The sequence below is a fragment of the Cololabis saira genome, chromosome 23 (genome assembly GCF_033807715.1).
Source record: "Cololabis saira isolate AMF1-May2022 chromosome 23, fColSai1.1, whole genome shotgun sequence".
Lineage (NCBI taxonomy): Eukaryota > Metazoa > Chordata > Actinopteri > Beloniformes > Belonidae > Cololabis > Cololabis saira.
The window spans coordinates 15977665-16003781 of NC_084609.1; the positions used below are offsets into that span (position 1 = coordinate 15977665).

At 38.5% G+C, this 26117-nt stretch overlaps 1 protein-coding gene and 1 pseudogene across 1 annotated transcript; both read left to right on the plus strand.

The window, feature by feature from the left end:
* Positions 1–1562: 1562 nt before the first annotated feature.
* LOC133423971 (arg8-vasotocin receptor-like) lies at positions 1563–10949 on the plus strand. The gene is made up of 3 exons (XM_061714323.1): positions 1563–2151; positions 2896–3463; positions 7295–10949. Exons 1-3 carry the CDS (start codon positions 1771–1773, stop codon positions 7576–7578), a joined length of 1233 nt encoding a protein of 410 aa, XP_061570307.1. The 5' UTR covers positions 1563–1770; the 3' UTR covers positions 7579–10949.
* A 5435-nt stretch (positions 10950–16384) lies between these two features.
* Positions 16385–22039, plus strand: LOC133424092 (peroxisomal succinyl-coenzyme A thioesterase-like; annotated as a pseudogene).
* Positions 22040–26117: the final 4078 nt, after the last annotated feature.

Genomic DNA, 26117 nt, shown 5'->3' on the forward strand with positions numbered 1-26117 from the left:
TGTGGACACCAAGGGTCAGTTAGAGAAGCGTTTGGTCTATGAGCTCAGTCGTCTGCTCTGGCAGTCATTGTTTTAGCTTCAGCAGGACTTGTTTCAAATTGGTCAGAATGAATACAAGGTACCGCTAGTTAGCCGAACAGTTTGGCATGAGCTAGCCAAGCTAAAGCTTATGTAGGACATGTTCCAACCAGTTGCCAAGCGTGTTCGTTTCACCCATCATTTCATTTCTTTGGTTTGAGCAAAGTCAACTCCTGCCAAATTGGCTCAGCCCAGAACCCCAAACAACACGGGTTTCAAAAGACTGATGTAAACAGTAAAAGGCTGACATCAAAGACGGTTTGTCCAATCCTCCTTTTTTTTTAAACAGTGTATGGTTTCTCAACAAGGATGAGACCAATTTGCATATTTGTGCTAAACTCCACCAGATAATGCAAAATTACAAAAACCCTTTAAGACAGTGCATCATTTCTGCAAACATTGAAAGGCCGAAAGGAAACCTTGATAAGAGGAGTGATGCCTGAGTCCGGGCTGTTGGATGAGTGTGACCTTCAACCCCCCAAGCTGCCCTACACGACAAGCTGCTAGAGCCACAATGGTGAATATATCTGAGCTCAGCAGTAACTTTTTGAAAACTGTTTTTCTCAACGCGGAAAACATGTATCATTACACAGAAGCCCTCAGAGGTTTCTAGACACAAGCTCATAGATCTGTGGCGTCAGAGATGCAGATGTATGACAACTGTCCTCCGGGTGTCTTCAGCTGAAGATTAATGGGGCTCCATGAACAGGAGAATCAGACAGCAATGACTACAGACTGCTAAACAGATGGAATCTTAGAGAAAAATTTACACAGATTCGTCTTTCAAACCTGCAGCCGCTAATATCCTCTTTTTAGAGTAAATATGCCCGTCTCATTCATAAGTCTTTTAAAAGTGTTGTTGAATCAAATTTTATATTTAGCTGGAAATCAGAAAAAACAGGTATTTTGTGCTTTCAAAAAAAGATTAAAATGAATTTACAAATTAGAGATTTAAGTTAATGCTGCATTATTTATCTGAGCTACAAATGAACATTTCCCATTTTCATAAAACTTAGGTGAGAGAAATTTTGAAAATAAATAATGGATCATGGGTTACAGACTAAACAGTGAGGGAAAACTATGTGGAAAATGTATATTGTGACATCTTATATCCTAAAATGGGAAATGATAAACAAAGACTGGGCAAATAAAACATACCTTATGAATAATAAATCAGTTATATAACCTTGATGGCGTTTTTTGTTTTTGTCCTTTTTATTGTAGGCAACTTGCTCACAATAATATTTGTCAGCCATAGGGAAAAAAGAAGAAACTTTTTTCTTCTTTTCCTTTTTTGACCACATTGAGAAGAGATTCCTCCTCCAGCAGGCTGCACTTTATCTTGTGTTTGTGTCACTTAAGTGTTTAGTGGGTAGGAGGGGAGAGGAAGTGGGTACGTGCGCTCAGGGTTCCTCGCCTGTGTTTGTGTGGACTGAGCGGGTACCAGAGCCTTTAAAAGAGGTCGCACTGCAGCCCTGCACTTCACTCAGGAACTGACTGTGCACCACGGAGGGAAGATCCTTTGACTTTTGTTTATAACTGTCACTCACTGTTGTCTTTCCGTGAGAGAGAACCAAGGAAACTGAGAGTTTAGTCAGACTATTGCGCACCGGCGACTATTGCGCACAGGCGACTATTGCGCACAGGAGAACTTGTAGTTTAAACAAGTTCTCCGGAGGAGAAGCGGCCACCATGGCCTTCCCCTCGGAGAGCTTTTGCAACATCACGGGCCAAAGTTGCAGCGGAGGCTCCAACTTGACGCAGCTGCGACTGGAGAACCTCACGGGGAAGAGAAACGACACCGATCCGTTCGGACGGAACGAGGAGGTGGCCAAGATGGAGATCACCGTTCTGAGTCTGGCATTTCTCGCGGCTGTGGTCGGAAACGTGAGCGTCCTGCTGGCCATGTACAGGTCCCGCAGGAAGCTGTCGCGCATGCACCTGTTCATGAAGCACCTGAGCCTGGCGGACCTGGTGGTCGCCTTCTTCCAGGTGCTGCCGCAGCTCTGCTGGGAGATCACCTTCCGCTTCTACGGCCCGGACTTTCTGTGCCGCATCGTGAAGCACCTGCAGGTAGGGGTGGGTATTGGGAAGGACCTCACCATACGATATGCATCACGATACTTGAGCCACGATACGATACACATTGCGATATCCCCATTATGCGATATCCCGATTATTATATTCTACATAGTTCACCGAAAAATTTAAAAATGCATTACACATCTTAAAATCCAAGTTGTATATGTACATCAGATGATAGTGATGGATTTTAAAATCCGAGTTGCACGTTCATCAGATTATAGTGACAATTCATGGGACAAACTGAGTCAAAACAATGTTTTATTATAACTATACAAGCTAAAGTTACAACATATTTGTATGTTTTTCATATTATTTACATCATATGAAATTAACATTAAATTTAGTATGAGGTTGCTTTAATTATGTGGCAAATGATAATAAACACAAGAAAGATGGGTACTAAAACCAAGGACAGGCACAGTGATCAGTCAGTATAGATATAAATCCACAAATAAATAAACCTCTGTCCATTATTTTTCATTTTTTAAGGACAGGCAATTGTGTTATATAAAAAATAAATTATAAAATGAAATAAAACGTGAAATAAAACCTGAGCTCAGTGCAGGGCCCTCCCAGGGTTGGTAGAGAGTGGCAATGCCCAGGTCACTTAGGTAGGAGCACTGGGTGATATAATGGGAAAAAAATAGGGGATATTAAAAAAAAAAAAAAAAAAAATTTAAAAACAATAACAAAAAAAAATCGATATTCAAATTTTGAATATCGATATTGCAGGTGCTGGGCATGTTCGCGTCCACGTACATGATGGTGATGATGACCGTGGACCGCTACATCGCCATCTGCCACCCGCTGCAGACGCTCCAGCAGCCCACGCTGCGCGCCTACGCCATGATCGGCTCCACGTGGGCGTGCAGCCTGGTGCTCAGCACCCCGCAGTACTTCATCTTCTCCCTGAGCGAGGTGCGCCCCGGCTCGGGCGTGCACGACTGCTGGGCGCACTTCGTGGAGCCGTGGGGGCTGCGCGCCTACATCAGCTGGATCACGGCCGGGATCTTCCTGCTGCCCGTGGCGCTGCTCGTCTTCTGCTACGGCTTCATCTGCAGGGCGATCTGGAGGAACCTCAAGTGCAAGACGCGCAGGAAGAGCGCGGACGCCGTGGCCGAGGCCACCAAGACCGGCATCCTGGGCCGGAGCTGCGTCAGCTCCGTCAGCACCATCTCCCGTGCCAAATTACGCACCGTCAAGATGACTTTCGTGATCGTGGTGGCGTACGTGGTGTGCTGGGCGCCGTTCTTCACCGTGCAGATGTGGTCCGTGTGGGACGACACTTTCTCCTGGGACGGTGAGTTATCTGATCGGCCTCTGAATTTGACAGGCTTGTAGCAGTAAACCGTTTAAACCCCGAGCCTGCTTTGCTCCAACTTGCATTTCTCTTATCAACGTCTCCAGATCTGGGGACCAGGGGCGAAAATCCCGGGGGGGACAGGGGGGGGCAAGTCCCCCCCATTAGTAAAGCTGTCCCCCCCTAGAATAATTTGAGACAGAATTAATAATTTTGGAACAATGCAGTAGTATTTAGTAGTGATGCACCAAAATGAAAATTTGTGGCCGAAACCAAAATCGAAAATAATAATAAACAGTAAAATCTCATTACACTTAAAACAAGACTCATCACTGGAAAAAAACAACAATTTTCACCTTTTTCAAGTAAATTTTCACTTGAAATAAGTAGAAAAATCTGCCATTGGAACAAGATTTATCTTCTCATTACAAGCAAAAAAATCTTGTTCCATTGGCAGATTTTTGTACTTATTTTAAGTGAAAATCTACTTGAAACAGGTGAAAATTGTTGTTTTTTTCCAGTGATGAGTCTTGTTTTAAGTGTAATGAGATTTTTTTTAACTAAAAATGAGACATTTTAACTAGAAATAAGACAAATATTCTTGTTAAGATTTTGGGTTTTTGCAGTGTATTATGTCAGATGTGCTGTATTATTGCCACCTTCCACCTAATACCATTGTTTTGTATTGCTCTAAGAAAGGTCTTCTGCCTGTTTGCGAGATAGAGATGAAAATGTCAAAATGCTGTATTAAAGGAAGGCTAAAACTTTTATTCCTTGTCCCCCACTGGATTTAAACTCTAAAATTTTACTGTTTATTGTCCCCCCCAACTATGAAACGGGATTTTCGCCCCTGCTGGGGACTTCAGGGTTTTGAAGGTTAAGTCTCTTTCCTCTGGTTTGAACATTTGTTCTAACATACTTTGTTTCATTTTAATATACTTATTCACACTCACACAGACTCACACATGTGAATTGGTCTCCTGGAGAAGCTATCAAAAGCTATGGTTATGGTAGGAGCCAATGAACATAATAGATGAAAATACATACATGCACTTGCACTTATATACACACTTAACAATACAACATGCATATTATGCTAGACTACCACTTACATTACAACATACCACATTACAAACACTTAACATGAAACATTTTGTGGTGCCGAAGTGTACATATGAGCTTAACAATTGTTTCTTTAACTGGCGTTTGAATATGGAGATGGACTGTGACTTTTAAAGGCTCATCATTCAACTCGTTCCAGATCTGTGGTCCCCGACACACAACACTCATACTTGTTCCCACAAGTTTACGTTTTTTTCCCTATAATAAGGTGTTTATGTCTAGTATTGTGGGTGTGCTGCATGGGGAAAGGAGATTGGGATGAGTTGACTTAATCTGTGATTCAAACATGAGACCACCTGTTATATCGTACAAGCATTATGGAAGTAATTATATTCTTTAAGGCGAAGAATACCATGGGCAAACAGATGGATGGATCCTGTGGTACTTTACTACCGCAGGAGAAAAATAGACTATAGATCAAAACAGAACTATGCATTAAATCATAAAATAATTATTGTAGCATGTATTAGAGTTTAAATGATGGTTATCCTGGCAAAGTAAATTTTCCCCCAGCACAAAACAAAATGTGTGAATACTGCGTATTTTACCAATGTCTGCTGAAATGTTGACAATTGAGGAAGGTTGACTGTTCGTTGTTGTGAAATAATAACAATTTCCAGATTTCTCATAAAATTGTGTGTGTGTGTGTGTATGTGAGAGAGAGAGAGAGAGAGAGAGAGAGAGAGAGAGAGAGAGAGAGAGAGAGAGAGAGAGAGAGAGAGAGAGATACAGAGAGAGAGAGAGAGAGAGAGAGATGTGTGATTTTGTCATATAAGAGTTTCAGCAGGGCTGAGTTGGAGCAGTGCCTGTTTATTGTGGCAGATCAGCAGGCGGCCAGCCTCCTGACCCTTTTTACAGGAAACTAAGATTTCTGAGATAATAACACTCCATTAAGAGTTTCATGATAAGTTTTACAGTAAGTCACACAAAAGGGAAGTGTGTTATTTGTCCAGCTATCAGCAGTAATCTGTTATTTATTTTAGCCAAGCATATATTTTTTTTTAAAATAGCGTTCTATTGTAGTTTAAAAAAAAACCCAAAAACAACCAATTAGTGCATTTTTAAATGTCTGAGCTGTTTTCCAGAAAAGAAGATTCCCACGGGCAGCCGAGCTAAGGAGCCAAAGATAATGAGCATGGAATATTTTAACTTAGCTAGAGACACTGAACGGTGTGTAATAGGTAACTAAACCTTGGGATCAAATGAGTGCAACCGGAAGGGAACAAATGCACACGGGCCCTTTATCTTGATAAAATAAGGTAGATTGTTGAATAATGATTTACAGACAGTCATAAGACTGGAAGACATAAAGTAACTGTTCCATTAACAAGTTAAGCTAATTAGTTTTATGTTACACATGCACATCACTTTATTAGTGAGCTTGAGCGTTGATCATAAATACTGTGCAAAATAAACTTTAGACAGAAAATAAAAGTTTTTGGACCTGTTTGGACCACAGTAATGTTGCTGGGCTAATGCTATCCCAAAATGCTATTATTACTGCTTTTGATTTGATATTCAGATGGGATATTGTTTATTATTTAAAACAAGCTGTTACTTTACAGTATCCCCATCATTAAATGAAAGCCTGAAAAAGCAACATTTTGAATGTATTGAGCCTTAAAGAAATTTAATGTGAGTAAAGCAGCTTCATCATGTCAAAGTTTGTTTTTTTTTGTTGTTTTTTACCTTATATCTTAGGGACAATATCCTATCCTATTATATCCTAAGACAATATTGTCAGCATCATTGTCATGGCAAAATCAGATTACATAGAGTTATATGCCTCAGCTCCAATAAAAAAACATTATTAAAGTAAGTGTTAAATAGGTCTTTAATTTGCTCTGTGGGTCAGCTTTTAAAGTTACCAAATGCAATGTTATGTTTTCTACATAAAAACCATCATACCTACCATATTTTTTTCTTTCAGAGTTACAGAAAAACCATATCCCACTCTGCAAGTAATTGTCCTTTAATCAGACATTCATATTTATCCTTTAGCCACCCAAGCCAAATATGTACATATAACCAGGCACATTTAATTTTTAAAATTGAAGCTTTCATATGTAAAAATGAAATGAAAAATTATAAATGTATAAAAATGTAAGATTAGTTTATCAAAGCAGCTCTTTGTAATCCTGGTAATGTTCTTGTTTCTATTGTTGTTTTCAGATCTAAACTGTTAAAAAGGGTAGACAATTATACAAGAAACAGAACTAGAAAACTCCTAGACATTACATTTTTAAACATTTTAATTTTTGAGGCTGCTCATTATAATTGTAATTTGAACTTTTGTGTTTGCCGTAATTATATCTTTATAAAGCCTCGAAGCTACTAGAATAGCTTAAATGGGATATTATAGGTATTAAAAAACAGACATTTAAGAAAACGATAGAGGTCAGTAGTTGTTCTGACGTTAAAATCCTCACAAGAGTAAAACAAATCTGTAAAACTAATAGGACATTTTAAAATAATGATGAGGAAAATCAAATCTTAAAATAATAATTTTGTGACCAATGTGATTTTTGTAGTGGAACCTTTGGATCAGTCTCATCCTTCTTGTGAAGTCCCTTGACTCTTTTAAATAAGGTTTGGTTATAAACATTTATTGCTCAGGTCTGACTCAGAGCAGCATGGAAAAATAACTATTCAGATCAGTAAATATCCCAGAAAAAGCTTAATAAATCTTTCTTTTTCTTCTCCCTGCAGACTCAGAGAATGCTGCTGTAACGCTTTCTGCCCTGCTGGCGAGTCTCAACAGCTGCTGCAACCCCTGGATCTACATGCTCTTTAGCGGCCACTTGCTCTCTGACTTTGTCAGCAGCTTGCCGTGTTGCCACCGGCTGAGGAATAAGTTCCACCAGCAGGATTCCGACAGCAGCATCCGGCGGACCACGCTGCTGTCTCGCCTGCAGGGCCCACGCCTGTCAGAGCCATTCAGAGACCTCAACCTCACCACTAAGAACTGTCCACAGGTCCCATACGCATCCTGACTGAACACTGTATGTGCTGAAAACCAGTCTGGAGGAAGGTATGAACTCATCAGAGGGAGGGGGTAACACCTACAGTTTATTTTCTTTACTGCAATCCAAAGTGGAAAAGTTTGCTCTGCAGTAAAGAGAGTTTTAATAACTATTCAATGTGCCAGGTGGAAGATGTTTGGTTCAGATGGTATTAAAAACAACTCAGTCCCTTAAAATGTTGCTATTAGCGTGGCCCTTTCTAAGCTGCTCTTTAATTGAACTTGAGAATTTGTCCACATTGAGGCTCATTTGGAAATGAATAGCATTCATATAGCAACCTAGAAATATTTTATACCCATCCAAACTGGTGCTATGGGGAAAGCCAAAAATCATAATTATTATGAAACTATATTTATATAGCACTTTTTCTAAGCAATGTTACAAAGCTTAGCATAGCAGCAGAGAATGAAAGCCAGTAAACAACTTGAACCAGCATGAGAAACAATATAAAGATAAGTGTTGCAATGTTTATAGTTACATCACTACCTGTCACTATTAAACATGTAAATCTTTGTATAGTTCTGTTGTAACAGTTGGTTACAACAGATTTTAAACTGTAAATGCACATTTGGCACAGATAAAATGTAGGACGTCCCCCAGATGTATCCTTGAAATATTAAACACATTTGGAGAAACCAATCATTCGTGTTTTGTGAGGTAAGATAAATTATTTATCATTGGTTACATAAAACAACACTAGATGAGAATGGTCTGGACTGGATGTGAATCAGTATTTGGGAAATATTACAATTTGATTAAGTGTTTAACGATGTAGGTTTACTATCTGTAGAAAACATTATAGGTTTTTTTTTAATTAGTGACTTCTGAGCAGCAGGAACAGGATGGACAGATGCTGGCATCTTTCCTCATTACCTCTATGAAATGTAATCTCCAGATCTGGAATACAATTTTCTCTCTGTGCCTCTTTCCTTCTTTTTTATTTTTGTCATGCGTACATTAAAATAATTAGAGAAAGAAAGACAGTCTAGCAGCAATATATTGAGGCTTTCTTCAAAAGGTGTGTTTTAGCAATATCCAAAGACAGTCCAGAGCATGGGGCTGCAGAGCTTGGAAACACACATATATATGTGAATAGGGAAATCATTTGCTAACTGAGTGGATCAAGTTGCATTGTCTAGCATTAGGATTGAAAAACTATCTGGTTAGGATTAGGAAAACCATGCATTTCTGTAAATTAGACCTTCAAACAAAGAGAATTTATATCAGTGTATTTTTTTTTTCCAATTTGAAACGGGGAGTTTGGGTTATAAATGGATTCAACTTTTTGAGTGGATGTGTTTCCACTTGATTTAAAACAAAATTAGGGTTTTTGTCTCGGTACTACAGCAATGTCAACGCTTATAAATCTTTCGACAGACTAAACACATAAAGGCTGGCCAGCGGCCCCTAGAAGTTCTTGTTGTAGATGAGTCCAGAAATCCTTTTGAAAATATTCAGTTTTTTTCCAAGTGCTTTTACCAGAGGGGACAAAAATAAATAAATAAATCGTGCAACTCATTTTTCCAGACACAACTTTTTTTTTCAAATTCCCGAACTACTGAAATATGCATCACAGACGTTTGAACACACATTGCCAAACCATCTCCAGTGCTAGATCAGCAAATGAACATGAAAAATACCAGAGCTGTTACCAAATCCACATTGTAGCGACAGCCAATGAGAGCAAAACATGGGGTGAGGTCACAAAGAGGAAGGGAAACAAAGCAAAGGGGAAACCCTCCATGTCCATGACATTTAATGAGGGAAAAAAATACGTTGTGGTCTAAAGGAGTTGTCATGGCAACAGCTGGCATTGTTAAAATATTGCAGTGTTGAAACACTGACTGTCAGCGCTTCAGAAAAAGGTTTAGTGACTGATGTGTTATTAACATTTTTATTTAAAAGAGACACGGAGCAGATGGGATTTTGGATTTAAGCAAAAACTTTTTGTAACTGTTTTTCTTCCATCATCCATCACAAACTCCTCCCACTGAATCTGAATTTTCCTCCAGTTTCTGCATTTTTCTTTTGACTGATTGATGAGCCGTGATCTTATTATTTCAGTTTAACAATGAGCGGTTTAAACCAAGGTAAACCCTTTACCTTTTCAGTGTTTAACTATATTGTTTGTTTTATTGATTAATGTAAAATTACATGACATTTATTTGAAATAAGCGCATTCTTTATGAACATATTTCCCTTTTTTTCTGATGCTGAAATATTGTGGTTCAATGACATATTTAAGGAGTGTTCAGGTGCCTTTAAAACATACACAAAGCACACTCTCTTAGTCTAAAATATCATAACACAAAATGATCGTCAAATAAAGAAATAATAATGGCACGCATAATAATCTACTGTTACTTGTTAGTTGCTTATAAGGCGTGGTTGATAACTTCAATATGATTCACACTGGCATTTTTGGGAAGCAACTACTTAAAATATTTTCCCTGTAAATAAGTTGTTTATGCCCACATCAATACACCCGGGGGCGCTACAGACGGAGAGTCAAAGTTACAGATTTAAAGTTTTACACATGTACATAACTATATTTGGGCTCTTCAAATATGCCTTTTCAAGGTACTTTATTGACTATAGTTCGTTCAGCAAAAATGGCATGAAACAGTGTAGTATACAATATTTATGTATTTAAAGAATATTCCGTTAACTCTTGTAGACGTTGTAGCTGTAGCTGTTGTTATATTGTATATTTTGTTGTGTTTTTCTTAGTTTGTGTTTTGATGTCCAACTCTATAAATTTGTTAAGTCATGTTTCAGTTCAGGTAATTAAAAATGCACTTTGTTTAACATGATTATTTGTGTAAATATATGGAAATATGTATATATATTCTTTTCTAATGATTTTGGATGTACAGTCATGTGTTACATTGTTTTGTAGTGAGTAATGGGCTACCATTGTGTGTCACTGCTGTAAGACATTGTTCCGAGGCTCTCCTATGTATTGTTCTGTGTCATCTGTGCATGCAAACAAAGATAAAAATGGTCCTTGTATCCTCAAGTTTTTGGTGAACTGAAATAGTGTGAATTTTTGAATGTGTGTTACTTGTCTGTACTTATGTTCTTGTGGACATACTTCACACGTGTGAAACATCATCAGTTTCAGCCACAGTACCTTAAAGTCTGAGTTTAGTTTAATATCGTTGAAATGTATTCTTGCCCCAGTGTAGACTTAAGACAGCAAAGTGTCTATGAATGCATGACCCATCAACTAGCAGTTATAAAACAAGAATGACATTTCTCTACTTTTTTAAATTTGTGGTTGTTTTATCAAGATGGATCAGACTTTTCCTCCAACACTTTGGGGATGTGACACTAATATCAAGTAAGCTATTATTTTAAAATCGCAGAAATATTCAACTGTGATGTTCCAACCCCCAGGGTACATTCTCTTGACTTTAACTTGCCAAGTATGAATTACAAAGTGTGCAAGTCCAACATTTATGTTCATAAAATTAAGAAACATTTGTCACAACATACAGAGACACTTTGCGAACAGGCTAATCTGAAGGTGAAGTTGAGCTGCCAAATGAGCTTTTTAGGCTTTGGTATCAGTATTGTCAGTATGCAGAGTGTTTTGATTTAGATTTTGGTGGTACAGAGGTTGAGTCACTTTTAAAAAGCTGTGCGATTTACTCTTCGGTGTCTTGGTAGGTCACCGTCTCATCTTCTCTTCCGTCAGGTTACTCACCTCTGCCATGATGTCGACCTCTCTCAGATGACTCCATCTTTGTTGATGTTGAGGCAAAGTCACAACAATATGCTAATAAATTCAACAGGATGCATTCAACTTTTCTCTGGCATGAGGCAGACAATCAGAAGGGAATATATGCACAAAGTTGTGACAGTTCTAACTTTTATTTTTATTTTGATCGATCTAGCGTAGCATAAATTCAATACATTCAAGAGATGTGCTATTTTCCATCAAACAAATTGTTCTGATTTGTGAAAAAAAAAAGAACTGCAGCTACGATGCTGTGGATTGATGACTAAATAACAAATTCAGACATAAGTTAATTTTGAAACAAACAATTTGAATCATCCATGAGGGTCATAGAGCAACAGGTGGACTGATGATAGTATTCATTTATGCAGTTCAAGGACACTTTTGAAATTAAATGGAAATATTAAAGTGAGGACCTTTTCTGCTGTGATATATCTAGGCTAAAGAATCCTCTTACAAAACCACTTTCAGTGTTTTTTTACTTTTTGCTTCCACTGAAAAGCTAAAGCTGGCTGCACAAGGTGCAGATGACGTGTGCGAGATGGAAAGACAAATAAACAGCTGTCTGTGCTGCAATCACACCGTTCATTTAGAAATTTTTGATTTACTCTTTCAGGAAAACCGAGCACTTCGAGTCCAAACTCATCCTCCGAGAGGTGGTGATGAAGGGAACAATATTTTCCTGTCTGAGCAAATTTGATTAATTTGAAAGCGCCTCAAAGTCTTAGGTTGAGCAAGTTCCCTGTAACTGCTTTCACCCTGTTTCTCCACCCCCACATCACGTCTTTAACGTCTTTGATGTGAATAAAGTAACGGGACACAAACATGCCAAAAAAAAAAAATCCTTATCTTTACGCACCACCAGCGTGCTGATATAACCCAACCCAGAAACCCTTACCCGGCCCAAACATGAACCTGCTTCCAGGGTGGAAACAAAAACAAAAACACATTTTCAGGCCGTCTCAAGGAGCTGACAGCCTGAGCTTGATTTATCATTGTATCCCCAGCTTTTTGCCAGCTTGTCTCCTGCCTGCAATCTGCATTTGGGTCCTCTGCAGCATACACACATGACAGGAAGTTCAGTATCAATCGCATGCCAATATCAACTCCCACAGGAGACTCTGTGAATCAGACCTTGAAGTAGGAATTGGTGCAAAGAAAAAAAAAAGTGTTTGGATCCAGAAGCATAAGAAATGACATCAGCACAGTTCAAATGTGGAATTTAGTTTGACCTGACATGTGAGAGGTTTTACCTCATCTCCCTTATCTAAGACACTGTGAGGATGCCATTTAAGGTGTTGCATCTGTCTGTTGTCCTCACTCACATCGCTTCCTCACATCTTACAGTAGCCTCTTCCAGGAAGGATGTGAGGGAGAGATGCAAAAAAGAAAACAAAGGAGCTGCTAATAATCGCCTGTGGCCTCCGCGATCACCCTTCTGCATCCAGCTGTGACATTTTACAATAAGCTACACGTCAGAGTGGGTGAAAAGCTGTAGGTGGCATCCTCATCCCCATTTGCCCAAACACTTTTCAAAACAATTACAGTCTATGTGAGAACTTTGCAAAAATGTGTGTGGGGATGTATGTGTAGCCCCCTGACACCCACCTATTAATGGTAATTTCGTCTGTTCAGCATACCCAACAACACCATAGGAACTAGAGAAAATATCGATACGGTCGGTAAAGTCTGGATTTTATTTGACAAACAAAGTTGGTAGACGGTAAGCAAATTGATTTCACAGGACAATATTCACAAGCTGGAACCAAAAAAAACCATCTTCATGCTTTTGATCAGTGGGTTCTTACGGACAACTAGATAAATAATTGAGGAATGGACACATATTAGGGCTGTATGGCCGCCTCAAATGGAGGGAGTAGCTGTGTGTTTCTTGTAAATTACGTTTTAGCATGCAGGTAATTATCAATGATTCATGGTTTGGTGCTCATGACTCCAGCAAAATCAACTGGATGAATGAATTTTGGAGATTATACCCTTTAGTATGTCCGTTTTGATGAAAATTGAAGCGGGATACATCACTGCGTAGTGTAGACATAAAGTCACCTATCTGAAATGGACTGCCGGCAGGCGAGTGGCTATTAAGAGGTTGAAGGAATGTAATATAATAAAATATTTAAAAATAAATTAAAATATGTGCTTGAAATCACATTTTCCGGTGTCTGAATCGACCACATACAAAACAAATATAACACAACCATGTCAGTTTGACTGGGGTCGTGGAGGTCTGAAAACATGTCATTCAGATTCCAAAATTCTGTGAAATCACAGACCCAGATCCAGATTAAATTTATCCAGTTCACCCATCTTCATCACCTCCCAAAGTTGCATTATATGCTTGTTTTGTTAAATGTCTGAAGTGTTTAACACAAAACTGTGATACGTATTTCAAAATAGGCACACTCCACCACAGAAGGGATGGGTAGAAATGAGAGAAGTGAAGAACTCCGCCCCCTTAAACTGCCTGTTTTGAACAAAGCTGTAAAGACTTGGCTGAAAGGGAAGCTTATGTGCCATATCTGTGCGTTATGTTGACCGGAGCATATTGCAGAGACTTCATCGATGCTTCACAGAATTCAATGAACTTGTAAAAAAGAGGGGGAGAACATGTCTCCTTTAATGCCTACTTTATTAAAAATGGTTCATGCTTAATGGCTTGTGACTAATTTGATGAAGTGAATTACTTTTGAAATTATGTGAATTTTTCCCTGCTTTTTGCACCTTGCTTCAGGTACATGTGAACTAAGCTGGTGGAAAATAGCATGTAGAAGACATGAGATGATGCTGCAGGTCGTCCACGGAGTGAACAAGTGAAAACTTTATCCACACGGTGACATGTTGACGTTTCCTGTTTGGTCCTAAGGAATTTCTACTTTAAATCAATCACTTTGTCAGCAAAGGGGGTGCAGTTTATCAAAGACCTCAATGTAGGGAATTGGAGAAAGGAAGTACATTGTTAAAGACAGGAAGTGCAGATGAATGCAGAGAAGGGAAGCCGGCGTCTTTTAAAAAGCAGCAGTTTTCATGATGAAAGAGCTCGGGTGGGGTCCCATCCTGTGGCCTCTATCTTTCTATTGATCATTTACATTCTGCCTGTTTGTTTATCCCTCTAAACAGCAAATAACCTTCTCTTTCTTCCGTGGAGATGCTTTTCTTTCATTGTACAGTTCTTTTTCTAGCAGAGGAAATCCCATGAACATTTCCTGAAACAATTACTCTAACAGTTGTAATGAAGCCTTGTGCTCAGTCTATCAGGATTCCTTCGAGTGTTGAGATGCTGACAGAATACAAAATTATTTTTAGGAACTTTGCACACAGGTAAACACACACTGGTTATTGTTTACATCATATTATTACCAGAGCTGTTAAATAGTAATGAGATACTCAGTTGCACGGATTTGTCTGGCATCAAATAAAGACATCTGATGCTGTGTTGTACACAGTCCTTGTGGTCTGACCAGTCAAACTCCGGGTTCGATTGGTCAGAGTTTCATGGTAATTTATCTGGATGCGGACAGATGTGCTCTGGAAAAAAAATGAACCAGAAATGTGACACTAACACCATCTGCTAATTCTATCTGTCAGTCAAATCCAGATTTGGCTGACCTAGTCAAAGAAATTGGCCGTTAATATCGTTTTCATAGCAAGAATCAGAGCATTATACAGCTGAAACTAAAGTTTAAACTGCCTCATTAGTCTTGCTTGTTAATCCCTTCCAGACCGACTCAGACTGGATTTGATGGATTTGGACTTGGATGTGGATTAATGTGGTTTGGATGAACGAAAAAGCAATGTATTCCTCCTTTTCTGTTTTGACATGTAGAACAAACCGCATATTCCCTCCAGTCCACTGGTTTTTTCGGGGCTTTTGTTTTAAAACCCCTGAATTTAAATACCCTTTATTTCATCACAGGATGCTAGATAAATAGATGGCTGGCTGGCTGGATGGATGGATGGATGGATGGATGGATGGATGGATGGATGGATGGATGGATGGATGGATGGCTGGATCTCACCACCACTAACATTATGTACTGTAGAGGATGAGATATTCGAAGACTTCACAATTTTTTCCATTATAAAATGGAAATTAGGCTATAGCATGTTCATTTCATTCTTTCATTCGTGGTGAACCACCTCACTTTTATGACACCATTTGTGCACTTCAGCTTCACAACAGCCCGAGTCTCTGTGAGCATATCAAGTTGATTTAATGAATCCACTGACATTCCAACAAAGACAACCTGAAATTTATAAATGTAAAATGCCCATCGATTAAGTTAAATGTGTTAATTTCTATTTTATTCTCATATGTAAAACATATGTTATAGAGTATCTGCATATTTTCTAAATAAAAAACCATGTAAGCATTAACATTGTAAAGTCTGTTTATGACAGGCAACAAGTGAACTCACTCACGCAGGCTCTACATGGCAGGAGGCAGGACTAGATTTTGTTTGCCTATGAAAAGCTCAGAACAAATAACATTTTCACAAATCCCAAAAATGTGTATATTTTTGCTCTGCATTCACTCACAAATTCTTCAACTGTTTCATGAATGAGGCCCATCCATGATGGTATTTTACTTACAGCCTTCAAAAAGTAATTCTTGTTTGATAGGCTGTAAAGCTTATTTCTCTTCGTGTAGGTGTTTTGAAAGCAATTTGCTGTCTGTGACTTGTAATTTTAGTCTCTTATTCTAATCTCATTTCAAGGGACAGTTTTCATCGCACTGTGAGAATCTGCTGTAATGAATTGTTTCTAATGCAGCAGTTATCGTTGTGTGGGACAAATAAGATTGAGACTTTAACTTCGTGTTAGTTGAGAAAAAGATACCATCTGCAGTGAAGACTGTTATTTTGTCTCATTTCTGGTGTTTGCAGTCAGAACATTTTCTTTCAGAGAGATACTTTAAACAGATATCCCTGACCTTTCCATCCCTGATGTAGCCTGTCTGTGACAACACACTCACCAACTGAAGCAGACGTGGTTTTATTTTTCTGCAGATGATTATCAGCCATGTCTCAGATTATTCCTCCAATTCTCTCCGTGAACCCCTGTCGTGCTCTGGTGGATGAAAAGTTTGACGTGCAGGTGGGGAATCTACCTCCAGGATGTCCAGTTACCATCCGGTCCCTCCTCCAGTCGGAGGACAAGGACTACTGGGAGGCCTATGGGCACTATGTCAGCGACCACAGCGGGAACGTCTCTGGTGGGTCCTGCTCCTCTTTAACCTCATACTACCGGGTGTATTGTTTTTGATACATGAACTTCTAAACCTCTGTACCACTCACATAATTTAAAATAGATAAAATTAGCTCCATACAATAAGAAAAAACAAATGATTATTCATTAAAATCATGTCCTATTGTATTTATTATGATGCAAAACGAATTAGCTGTTAAAGACTAAATTGTGGGTGTTTTTAAATCAATTTTCTGGGTATTATTTCATATTTTGGTCATGAAAGAGTTAAAACGTCTTCTGTGATGGTTCCTTTGTTTTGGTTCAGCTTGAACAGATTGCTTTTGGGGGTGGGGGGGTTAATTTGCTTCATCATTAAGTGTAATTCATGAAATCACTTACATTTTTAAAAGCATCAGTACAAAAGATTGTCGTAATTATTTTCATGTCTCAGAACTGATTCCAGTCATTTTATTAATAGACATTACAATTTTGAACACTGATAAGAATAATAATGTTTCAAAATAAACTTTTCTGAAACCATAGAAGCGTTCAACTTCTAGGTATTCATTAAAAACATGATTTCACATTGTGGATAATGGATTTAGTGCAGATTTATGAAGGAGAACCTAAAAATTTTAATGAAAGTGCTGCAGGAGACCTGAATTTGTGCAGGGACTCAACCATCCTTTTACAACCTTGTAACGTTTCTACAAAACATTGAGCATCACCTAATTATTCTCTATTTTTCTATATGAGTGAATTACATTAACATCTCTTGATTTGAACCACATGAACTAAAGTGCGAACAAACTCCTTGTTACATTTCAGTCTGTCCTTGACTTTGCAGCGCTTGTTGGATATTTTGTGTTTGTGTTCTTTTAGTATCAGAAGATGTGAGTTTTGGAGGCACGTACACTGGAAAAGAGCCCATGGGTTTGTTGTGGAGCATGCAGCCGGTCCCAGGCAGCCGCGCAGGCCGGAGGTAAAGTTTTTCAGTCAAGCTTCTGATGTGGATCTATCAATTGATAGCCAATCATTGGATTAATGTTCCAAAATCCCATTCCAGATAAAGATGCACTTGATTGGTGGGCATCATTCTTTCACAAATCATTATCTATCAATTGGTTAAAATATCAGAATGCAATAAAAATTTGCTACTTAATGCCAATATTTTTGTGGCAAATGTTCTTCTTTTTTCTGCAACTGGTCAGGTTCAGGAAGTTGGATGTGTGCACCCCCGTGCAGGTCAACATCTCGGTCTACAGTGGACACGCCGGCTTAAGGGATCAGACCCGGCTGGCATCAGTGCTCGCTGAAAGATGGTACATGGCACCAGGTGTCCAGAGAGTTGAAATCAGAGAAAAGGGAGTGCGAGGGACCCTGTTTATACCTCCAGGTACACTTGCACCAGAAATTGCATGTAAAACCTCAAAACATTACTATACAGTGGGGAGAACAAGTATTTGATACACTGCCGATTTTGCAGGTTTTCCCACTTGAAAAGCATGTAAAAGTCTGTAATTTTTATCATAGGTTTATCAGTTTATCAACTGTGAGTGATGGAATCTAAAAAAAAAATCCAGAAAATCACATTGTATGATTTTTAAGTAATTAATTTGCATTTTATTGCATGACATAAGTATTTGATCACCTGTCAACCAGTAAGACTTCCGGCTCTCACAGACCTGTTAGTTCTTCTTTAAGAAGCCCTCCTGTTCTCCACTCATTACCTGTATTAACTGCACCTGTTTGAACTCGTTACCTGTATTTGTAAAGAAACAAAACAGAAAATCACATTGTATGATTTTTAAGTAATTAATTTGCATTTTATTGCATGACATAAGTATTTGATACATCAGAAAAACAGAACTTAATATTTGGTACAGAAACCTTTGTTTGCAATTACAGAGATCAGACGTTTCCTGTAGTTTTTGACCAGGTTTGCACACACTGCAGCAGGGATTTTGGCCCACTCCTCCATACAGATCTTCTCCAGATCCTTCAGGTTTCGGGGCTGTCACTGGGCAATACGGACTTTCAGCTCCCTCCAAAGATTTTCTATTGGGTTCAGGTCTGGAGACTGGCTAGGCCACTCCAGGACCTTGAAATGCTTCTTACGGAGCCACTCCGTAGTTGCCCTGGCTGTGTGTTTCGGGTCGTTGTCATGCTGGAAGACCCAGCCACGACCCATCTTCAATGCTCTTACTGAGGGAAGGAGGTTGTTGGCCAAGATCTCGCGATACATGGCCCCATCCATCAATAAGCCTAACATACATGCTTTGGGACTTTGGGAAGCACCATGTTGCCCATTGTTGTTTCAATTCAAGAAAAACATCTCACTGTTTGTCATTCACATTATTTTATGTTCTTCCGCCTTCAGGTCAGGGACCATTCCCTGGAGTGCTGGACATTTGGGGAGGTTGGGGAGGGCTGCTGGAGCATCGCTCTGCCTTACTGGCATCTCGTGGCTTTGCTTCTCTGACAGTGGAGTATTTAACTGCTGGTGAGCTCCAGTCAGATCAGGAGTTCAGCTATTTTGAGGTTTGTTTGGGTTTTACTGCATTAAGTTTCCACTTTTGTTTTAACGTGATTGCTTGGATAAAACTGTAGAGCATCACTTAACATCACTTAATTCATTCTTTCCTTCACTTTCATGTTGGTAAGACCGTCACTGAGGATTGTAAGAGCCATAATGTGAGAATACTATTTTATTTAAATTTCATGTAAAATTCATAGTTCATAATTTATAGTAATGTATAGATGTACAAAGCAAATTCCTGTATATTGAATGTTGCTTACAGAAGCTCCGTTTAATTTAGCGAGTGATGATGTCACTTGTTGCAGAGTTGAGCAGAGAGCTGCATTAGGCATGGGAGCATATAGTTTTTCTTTTTCTTTCTTTTCTTTTTTCTGACACAGTATAATGTAAACCTTTTTCATTCAGTAAAGGTTTCTAAACTGGATTACATCCCCTGTCATTCGCGTCTGACTGAAATTACTGTGCCTACAGCTCGTTTTTTGTGGCTATTTTTGACGTCCAGATGATGCCACTACAAGGATAATTCATCAAACAAAACATTGAAAAGTCTTTTGGATATTGAGTATTTTGAGTCTCATAGTGTTCCTATTGTAAGAAACATTTTGTCAGATTTTGTGAAATTGCGCTGACGAAAGTACAAGACTTTTAGTACAAATAAAACACAGGTAAAGAAATAATGCATCTGGGCGCTTGATTTTTGGGGGCAGGCTTTATGCGATGACTTATACAGGGGCAATCAGTAGCAGCAACTATGTAAAAAAATTACATTGGCCTCTGTCAAATGTTGTCTTTCTTATTTCAAATAATGATTTGTTTACACACAGCTCGCAGTTCAACCATGTGATGATCCATCCCAGACACCTCTGTGTCTTGACAGCTTAATGTTGCCTCTAGATTAGCTAACCTACAGCTTTTATGGACGGTAAAGTTTGAAGTGACATTCATGCATTGTTGTGCCTGATAAAGGTTTTCTACAGTAAACTCTTGCTCATGTGCATAAATCTACCATTGATTAAGGACAGTTCTTGATTGAGGCCCATCTGAAAAATTATGACTCATGTTGTCATAAGAATCAGTTTAACCAAAAAAAAAAAACAGAAGCTGCAAAATGTAGTATTTTTTCTTATACTAGTATTATTTATTTCCTTATGTCCAAACTTTACAGATGGCATTTAATATCCTCAAGGACCATCCCTAAGTTTTGTCAGACAGAGTTGGAGTCTTGGGAGCATCAATGGGTTCGATTGTGACCCTCTATTTGGCAGCTGAAAGCACTGTTGTCGAGGTAGGTAATTTACCCTGGAGCTATCATACTTATCCTCTTCAAAAGGTAATTCTTGCTCCTGTTCCAACTCAGTGTATTTCATGTCAACCTGGCAATGGCATGGGTCATGCATGCTGACTTTGATATCTTAACCTATGCTGTAGACATTATAGGAAAATGAGACAAAGATGAGCATGCTGGGGGGAGCTCATTTTTTCGCCATGTAACTTTGTCCATGTCTTGTAGTTTTCTGGAAAGTCAGCAGCTTGATTAAATAACCAAAAGCAAATAGTCTATAATTTCCACCTTTCAATATATATGGAAAGTACAGAGCTTAAAGAGACACAACAATCAGAATAATGCCCCTTTTCTGTTCTGCAGCACCTGTTTTAAACTCAAGTATACATTCCTCAGTTACATCATCAGCACGTTACTGTGTACATAATCCAGCATAATAATATAGTTTAAAGGATAGAAAAGACATTGAAATTCAATATTGAGTGTATATAATGTAATTTTTTTCCATTAAATGTCTGTGTTTCAGCCTCGTTGTATTGTCTGCATCAGTAACATCAACTGTTATGCACATGAGAGTGGCTTCTCGGGAATTCAACAAATGCTGGCCGAGTAGGTGCTGTTTGGTCAATAACATGAATGGACTACGTCAACATTTACAGTTGGAGCGACGTTATAAATCACTTGTCATGGCAGGAAGTTTAGCAAAATACATCTTGATGAGAACAACTATGAAATCTGGAAGGGTGTAGGTCTGGCACTCATGGAGGAACCCCCAGTAAAAGTGGATGTAAGTCACACTATTCCTTTTAGACCCTGAACCCAGTGGGATCTATTTCAGGGCTTTCATTTATGGTCACATATTCACCCGACAGGCTAAGTTCTACTTTGTTTTCTGTCAGATGGGTAACGTAAACTTTCCAGTGTTGTTGGTGAACGGTTGTGATGATCAGAACTGCCCTGCAGTGGAGACTGCAAATGATGTGAGCTCACACACACACACACATTTGACCTTTATCAGACTGAGAACTATCAATACCAATATCAGATGCTTAACTTTCAGGAATTTCACTGGCCTAACATGTACAACCAGCACCATAGTTACTAACTTATGCCCCTCAGATAGCACAGATGATGAGTGGAAGTGGAAAGACACACTTCCTGAACAGAGTTGAGTACCCAGATACTGGACATCAGATTGAACCCCCCTTCTCACCTCATTTAAGAGCTACAAACCTTGCAATTGAGGGCACCAAAGGCCAAGGTGAGTTTTGCACATTTACTAACCCTTTAAGGCTAAAAAAAACTGAATAATTTATTCTACGGCAGACACGCTGAGATGTACAGGTTCTACTTTTTACCTTTACATTAAATGTGCCCTGGGTTTTAGATTGAAACTACAAAATAAATACCATAAGATGTTCCTACTCTTTAGTTTTAGCAGATTCATTTCATCTCACCAAATGAAATTTGACAGTTGAGCCGCTAAATCCCACAGCTGTATAAACCTATTAAATGTAATTCAATATTGTGTTTTGTAGCCATAATGCTGTGGGGAGGACAAACCAAACCTCATTCAGATGCTCAAGAAGACTCTTGGAGGAAGATCCTGAGTTTTCTGCGGCGCCATCTGTACGGCAATGCAATTCTTAAAGCAAATTTATGAAGGATTTTAATGGGAGGAAACAGGCTGCTTTCTGAGATGAATCACAAATCACAACCGCTCCGAGCTCCTGGCGTACTTGCACCGTGTTTTCTTTTGTTTAAACTCTTTAATACCTGATCTATCTTTTGTTACATGAATTTTTGAGATGTCTGTACCGCCTCCATAATCAAAAAATATAAAAAAGAAAGAATAATTGTATACAATAAATTAAACATAAAAAAAATTTACAAGAAATCGCCTAATGTGTTCATAATGATCAAAAAAAATGTACTGTTAAAGACCATATTGGGGGTGTTTTTAATTTCAATACATAGTACAACACTTCAACCAAACTATTCACATGTGAGGGATTAAAATGTTAATCATGACTTGAATGCCTTTGCTTTTTCTTGACGCTAATTTACTGAATTGTCTTTTTTTAATAAATATAATAAGATAGAAAATTTGTGAATGCATTTTTGAAAAATAATTTTCTGTAAAATGATAAAAACGTGAATGGTCAATTAAAGCAAATTTAATACTGTAAACTGATCAATCCTTCATTGGAAAGTCTGTGTTAGACAGCAAAATGTGAAATAGCTATGAACATATTTGAATATAAATATTTCACTATTTAATTAGGTATACCAAGTGTGCCTAATAAAGTGTGCATGTAATGTGTTGAAGCCAACCAAGTAACAAGTATTGCAGTTCCTTTACTGACCACTGGGGCCTAGCTCTAAAAGTGAGTCCATCTCAAACTGTTTTGTTCTCCATAGCCAGAATTCATATCCATGACAACTGTAGAGGGAGTGATTTTTTTGTACCAAGTCAGATGGATTTATATTAAGCAAATGTATTTATAATATGGGGCATAGCCTTTTATACTTCCTCATCAGTCATCACCATGCTACGAAGCTTAACAAAGCAACCAGTAGTCTCTGTAGTAACCTAGCAATGGGTAATATAGCCATGGTAATTTCTGATTTGACCACCGGCACAGATATTCCACCGCAAGCATTCTTCATGCTTGACTCCTGCATGGATCAGCTGAAGGAGCTGGTAACCATGGCTAACTTTGATTAACATAAGGTGGTGCCTTTCAAGGTCTGTCTGCATCATGGCACCATGTAGTAATTACAGGGAAAAAGAGGATTCTAAACTGCTCTCCAGAAAACTTATGGGTGGCATCATGGATCATATCCGTATAGTCATATTTAAATTCTACAAATAGCAGGATGATTGATGGTCAGCACTGTTACCTCACACCAAGAAGGCTTCAGTGTAAGGTCAACCAGCGATTTGAAATTGCCCTTAGAAATGAGTGTGTGTGTAGTAATTTGTGTACATGTGGCCCTGCAATGAACTGGTGACCTGCAGGATATACTGTACCCCTGCTTTTGCCCAAAGAGAGCTGAGATGAATTCGAACACATACCTCTGACCCTGAATAGGAATAAGCAGATATAGATAATAGATGGTGTTAGAGTTTGGTTTGATGCAACCCATGGCACTTTCTTTACATTACCCAAGCATATAATCTATACTAAGTAGGTTGTAATGTTTAAAGTCTTACTCGCAACTGATTTAAAAATATTATATTTCCAAGTTATATGAATTTAAAAGGTCAGTTATTATGGTAGGACCTAGACAAAGGTTTTCTTGAATCATCTTAAAGACTTTAAAATCTTGTCAATGTAATGAACTATGTAATGACTTAGATGTTTTTTAGTGCTGTTAAATTTCAGCTGTACACTTAATTCAGGAGCTACAGACAGATGGAGATGCTAATGCTAACATCCACAGCTAGTTATGATCTTCTTACCCTTCAGGAAATGTCTGGGCAAAATTCTTGTTTTTCTAAGCAACATAATTTTTGAATTTGCTCATAAATATGTAGGAGAAGCACTTTTGAACCTGCAGTCGTCATATCTTAATTTGCTTGGGATTTGTTGTCATGTAGCTGGAATACTGTCATATAAATTAAAGCTGTGCTGCCTTTTAGCTCTAAAAACCATTTACATACATACAGTTGTTTTATTCATTTTGTGGATAATATTAGATGAAAAAGCATATTCAAGCTTAAAGTATTGTTTCAGGTGAAGTTCATCCCCATGTAAGTGAATACAGCACAAAAAAAAAATTGTAAACAGCCATATTTCTTCTAAAGTGTTTATATTTTCTTGTGCATTCACACACTAGAGTCCACTCCAGGCCCTATATTCCCTTAATATATGATGAAATTAAAAGGAAACACTGTGCAGCCACCTTAACCCCCCCCCCCCCCCCCCCCCCCCCCAATTATTTCTGCTGGTGAGAAAATTGAAGGATCTGAAAATAATGGCTGTAATCTCTGAACTGCTGATCAAGTATTTTTTGTTAAATTGTTTTTTTCTTGATTGCTTCATTTCCAATCCATAGTGAACTGTTATTAAAACAAAATAAATTGGTGCCCGGCAGGTTGCCCTGCGTCACAGTTGATGAAAGCAGCAGCAAACGAATAAATCAGTGACTGAAAGCCATCATCACGACCCTGACAAAAACAGCTGAGAAAACCTGAAGTCCTCCACGGGGAAGGACTCAGGTTTTCAGCCAGCCTCACAGGAAAGTGCTGAATGATACTTGGCGCTCGCTCCTGTATTGCAGAAAATAGCTTTTTTAAGAGAAAAGAAGCTCCAGAAGGTCAGTAAATTCTCTGTGACAAAATACTGAAACCTTTAAATTCAAGCTCCTCAGTATATTTTCACATACACAATGTAAATAATAACAGGTTTAAATTGAATTGCCATTTCAAGTAGGAGTGCTCCTGTTTTGCATCATTTAACTTCCTGTGACTACAGCTGGAAATATTATTAAGGTCAATCAGAATGTAGCCAACCTCCCAGGACATGGCTGGAGGAAGAAAAGTCACCCCAAAAGATGCAGGAGGACCTCACTCCTAAAAGAAAATCATTAATGTATGGTGGCAATCTACAGTTTCTTGGAGAATGTTTTCTGGACTTTTTGAGACAAAACTGAAGCTTTTTGGCACGTCTATGTTCTGTGTTCATAGACCTACTGTGAAACACATGGGGGATCAATTAAGACTCGGGGTTACTTAACTGCATCTGGCACAAGAGGGTCTTTGATCTGCCCAGTCTCAGGGTGATCACACTCAGTGGCAGGTCATTGGTTCTCCAACAGGATAATGACCAAAAGTATAAGCAGATACGATTTTTGTTTTTATAAACTATTCAAAAGTGCAAAAGATGCTGAAAAAAGAGAAAAGATCATAAACTTTCCTAAACGGCCCTTTATGAGCTCGGATCTCAGTCCTATTGAACGTCCATAAAAAGATGTGGGAAATGCAGTGTGGAGAAAGCAATCTTGGAAACTGAGAGAGAGCTAAAGCATTTTGCGCAGGAGGAGTGGATCAGACCTGATGGCAGATGCTAATGGCTCAGTAAAGGCTACAGAGATCACTTGCTGGGAAATATTGCTGTTGAAGGTATATAACAAAATATTAAAAGATGTTGAAATATTGAAATGAAAGCATATTGCAAGAAAGTGACAAACTGCTCCAATTCATCAATTGGCAGCCCCATAGTGGCTCTCTACAGGCCATGTTATGTGTGTTGGCAGCAAATGAAGAACTACAGGACAGTGACACTCTTGAGTAATTACTAACATAACTTAAGTGTGGATATAAGCATGTTGCCAACAATAGTTTAGCTTAGTTACCAATCTAGAATTTTTTTTGCCATTTTGGCATATTTATTCCTTTATTTGCTAATTTTCTCCCATCAGGGTAACATCACCGGTGTTGACCCTCGTTTTGCATCTATTTTCTTTTAAATTTTTTAAGTTTATTTGTTTTTCTTTTAAGGAGATGGTGCTGATGGTGGTGAGGGAGTCCATCTGCCCTCAGCTAATATTTACATTGTGATTTGTGCTGAGCACAAATAAAAGGGAAAAGCCAATAAACATGGGTGAAGGAATGGATTGGCTAAATACGGGGCTAAATTAAAAATAATTTAATGAAAAAGTAGTTCTTGAACAATCTTGAAAAACTTGAAAATCTTGTCTGTGTTCATGACTATTTTCACTTTTGCTGTGAGACT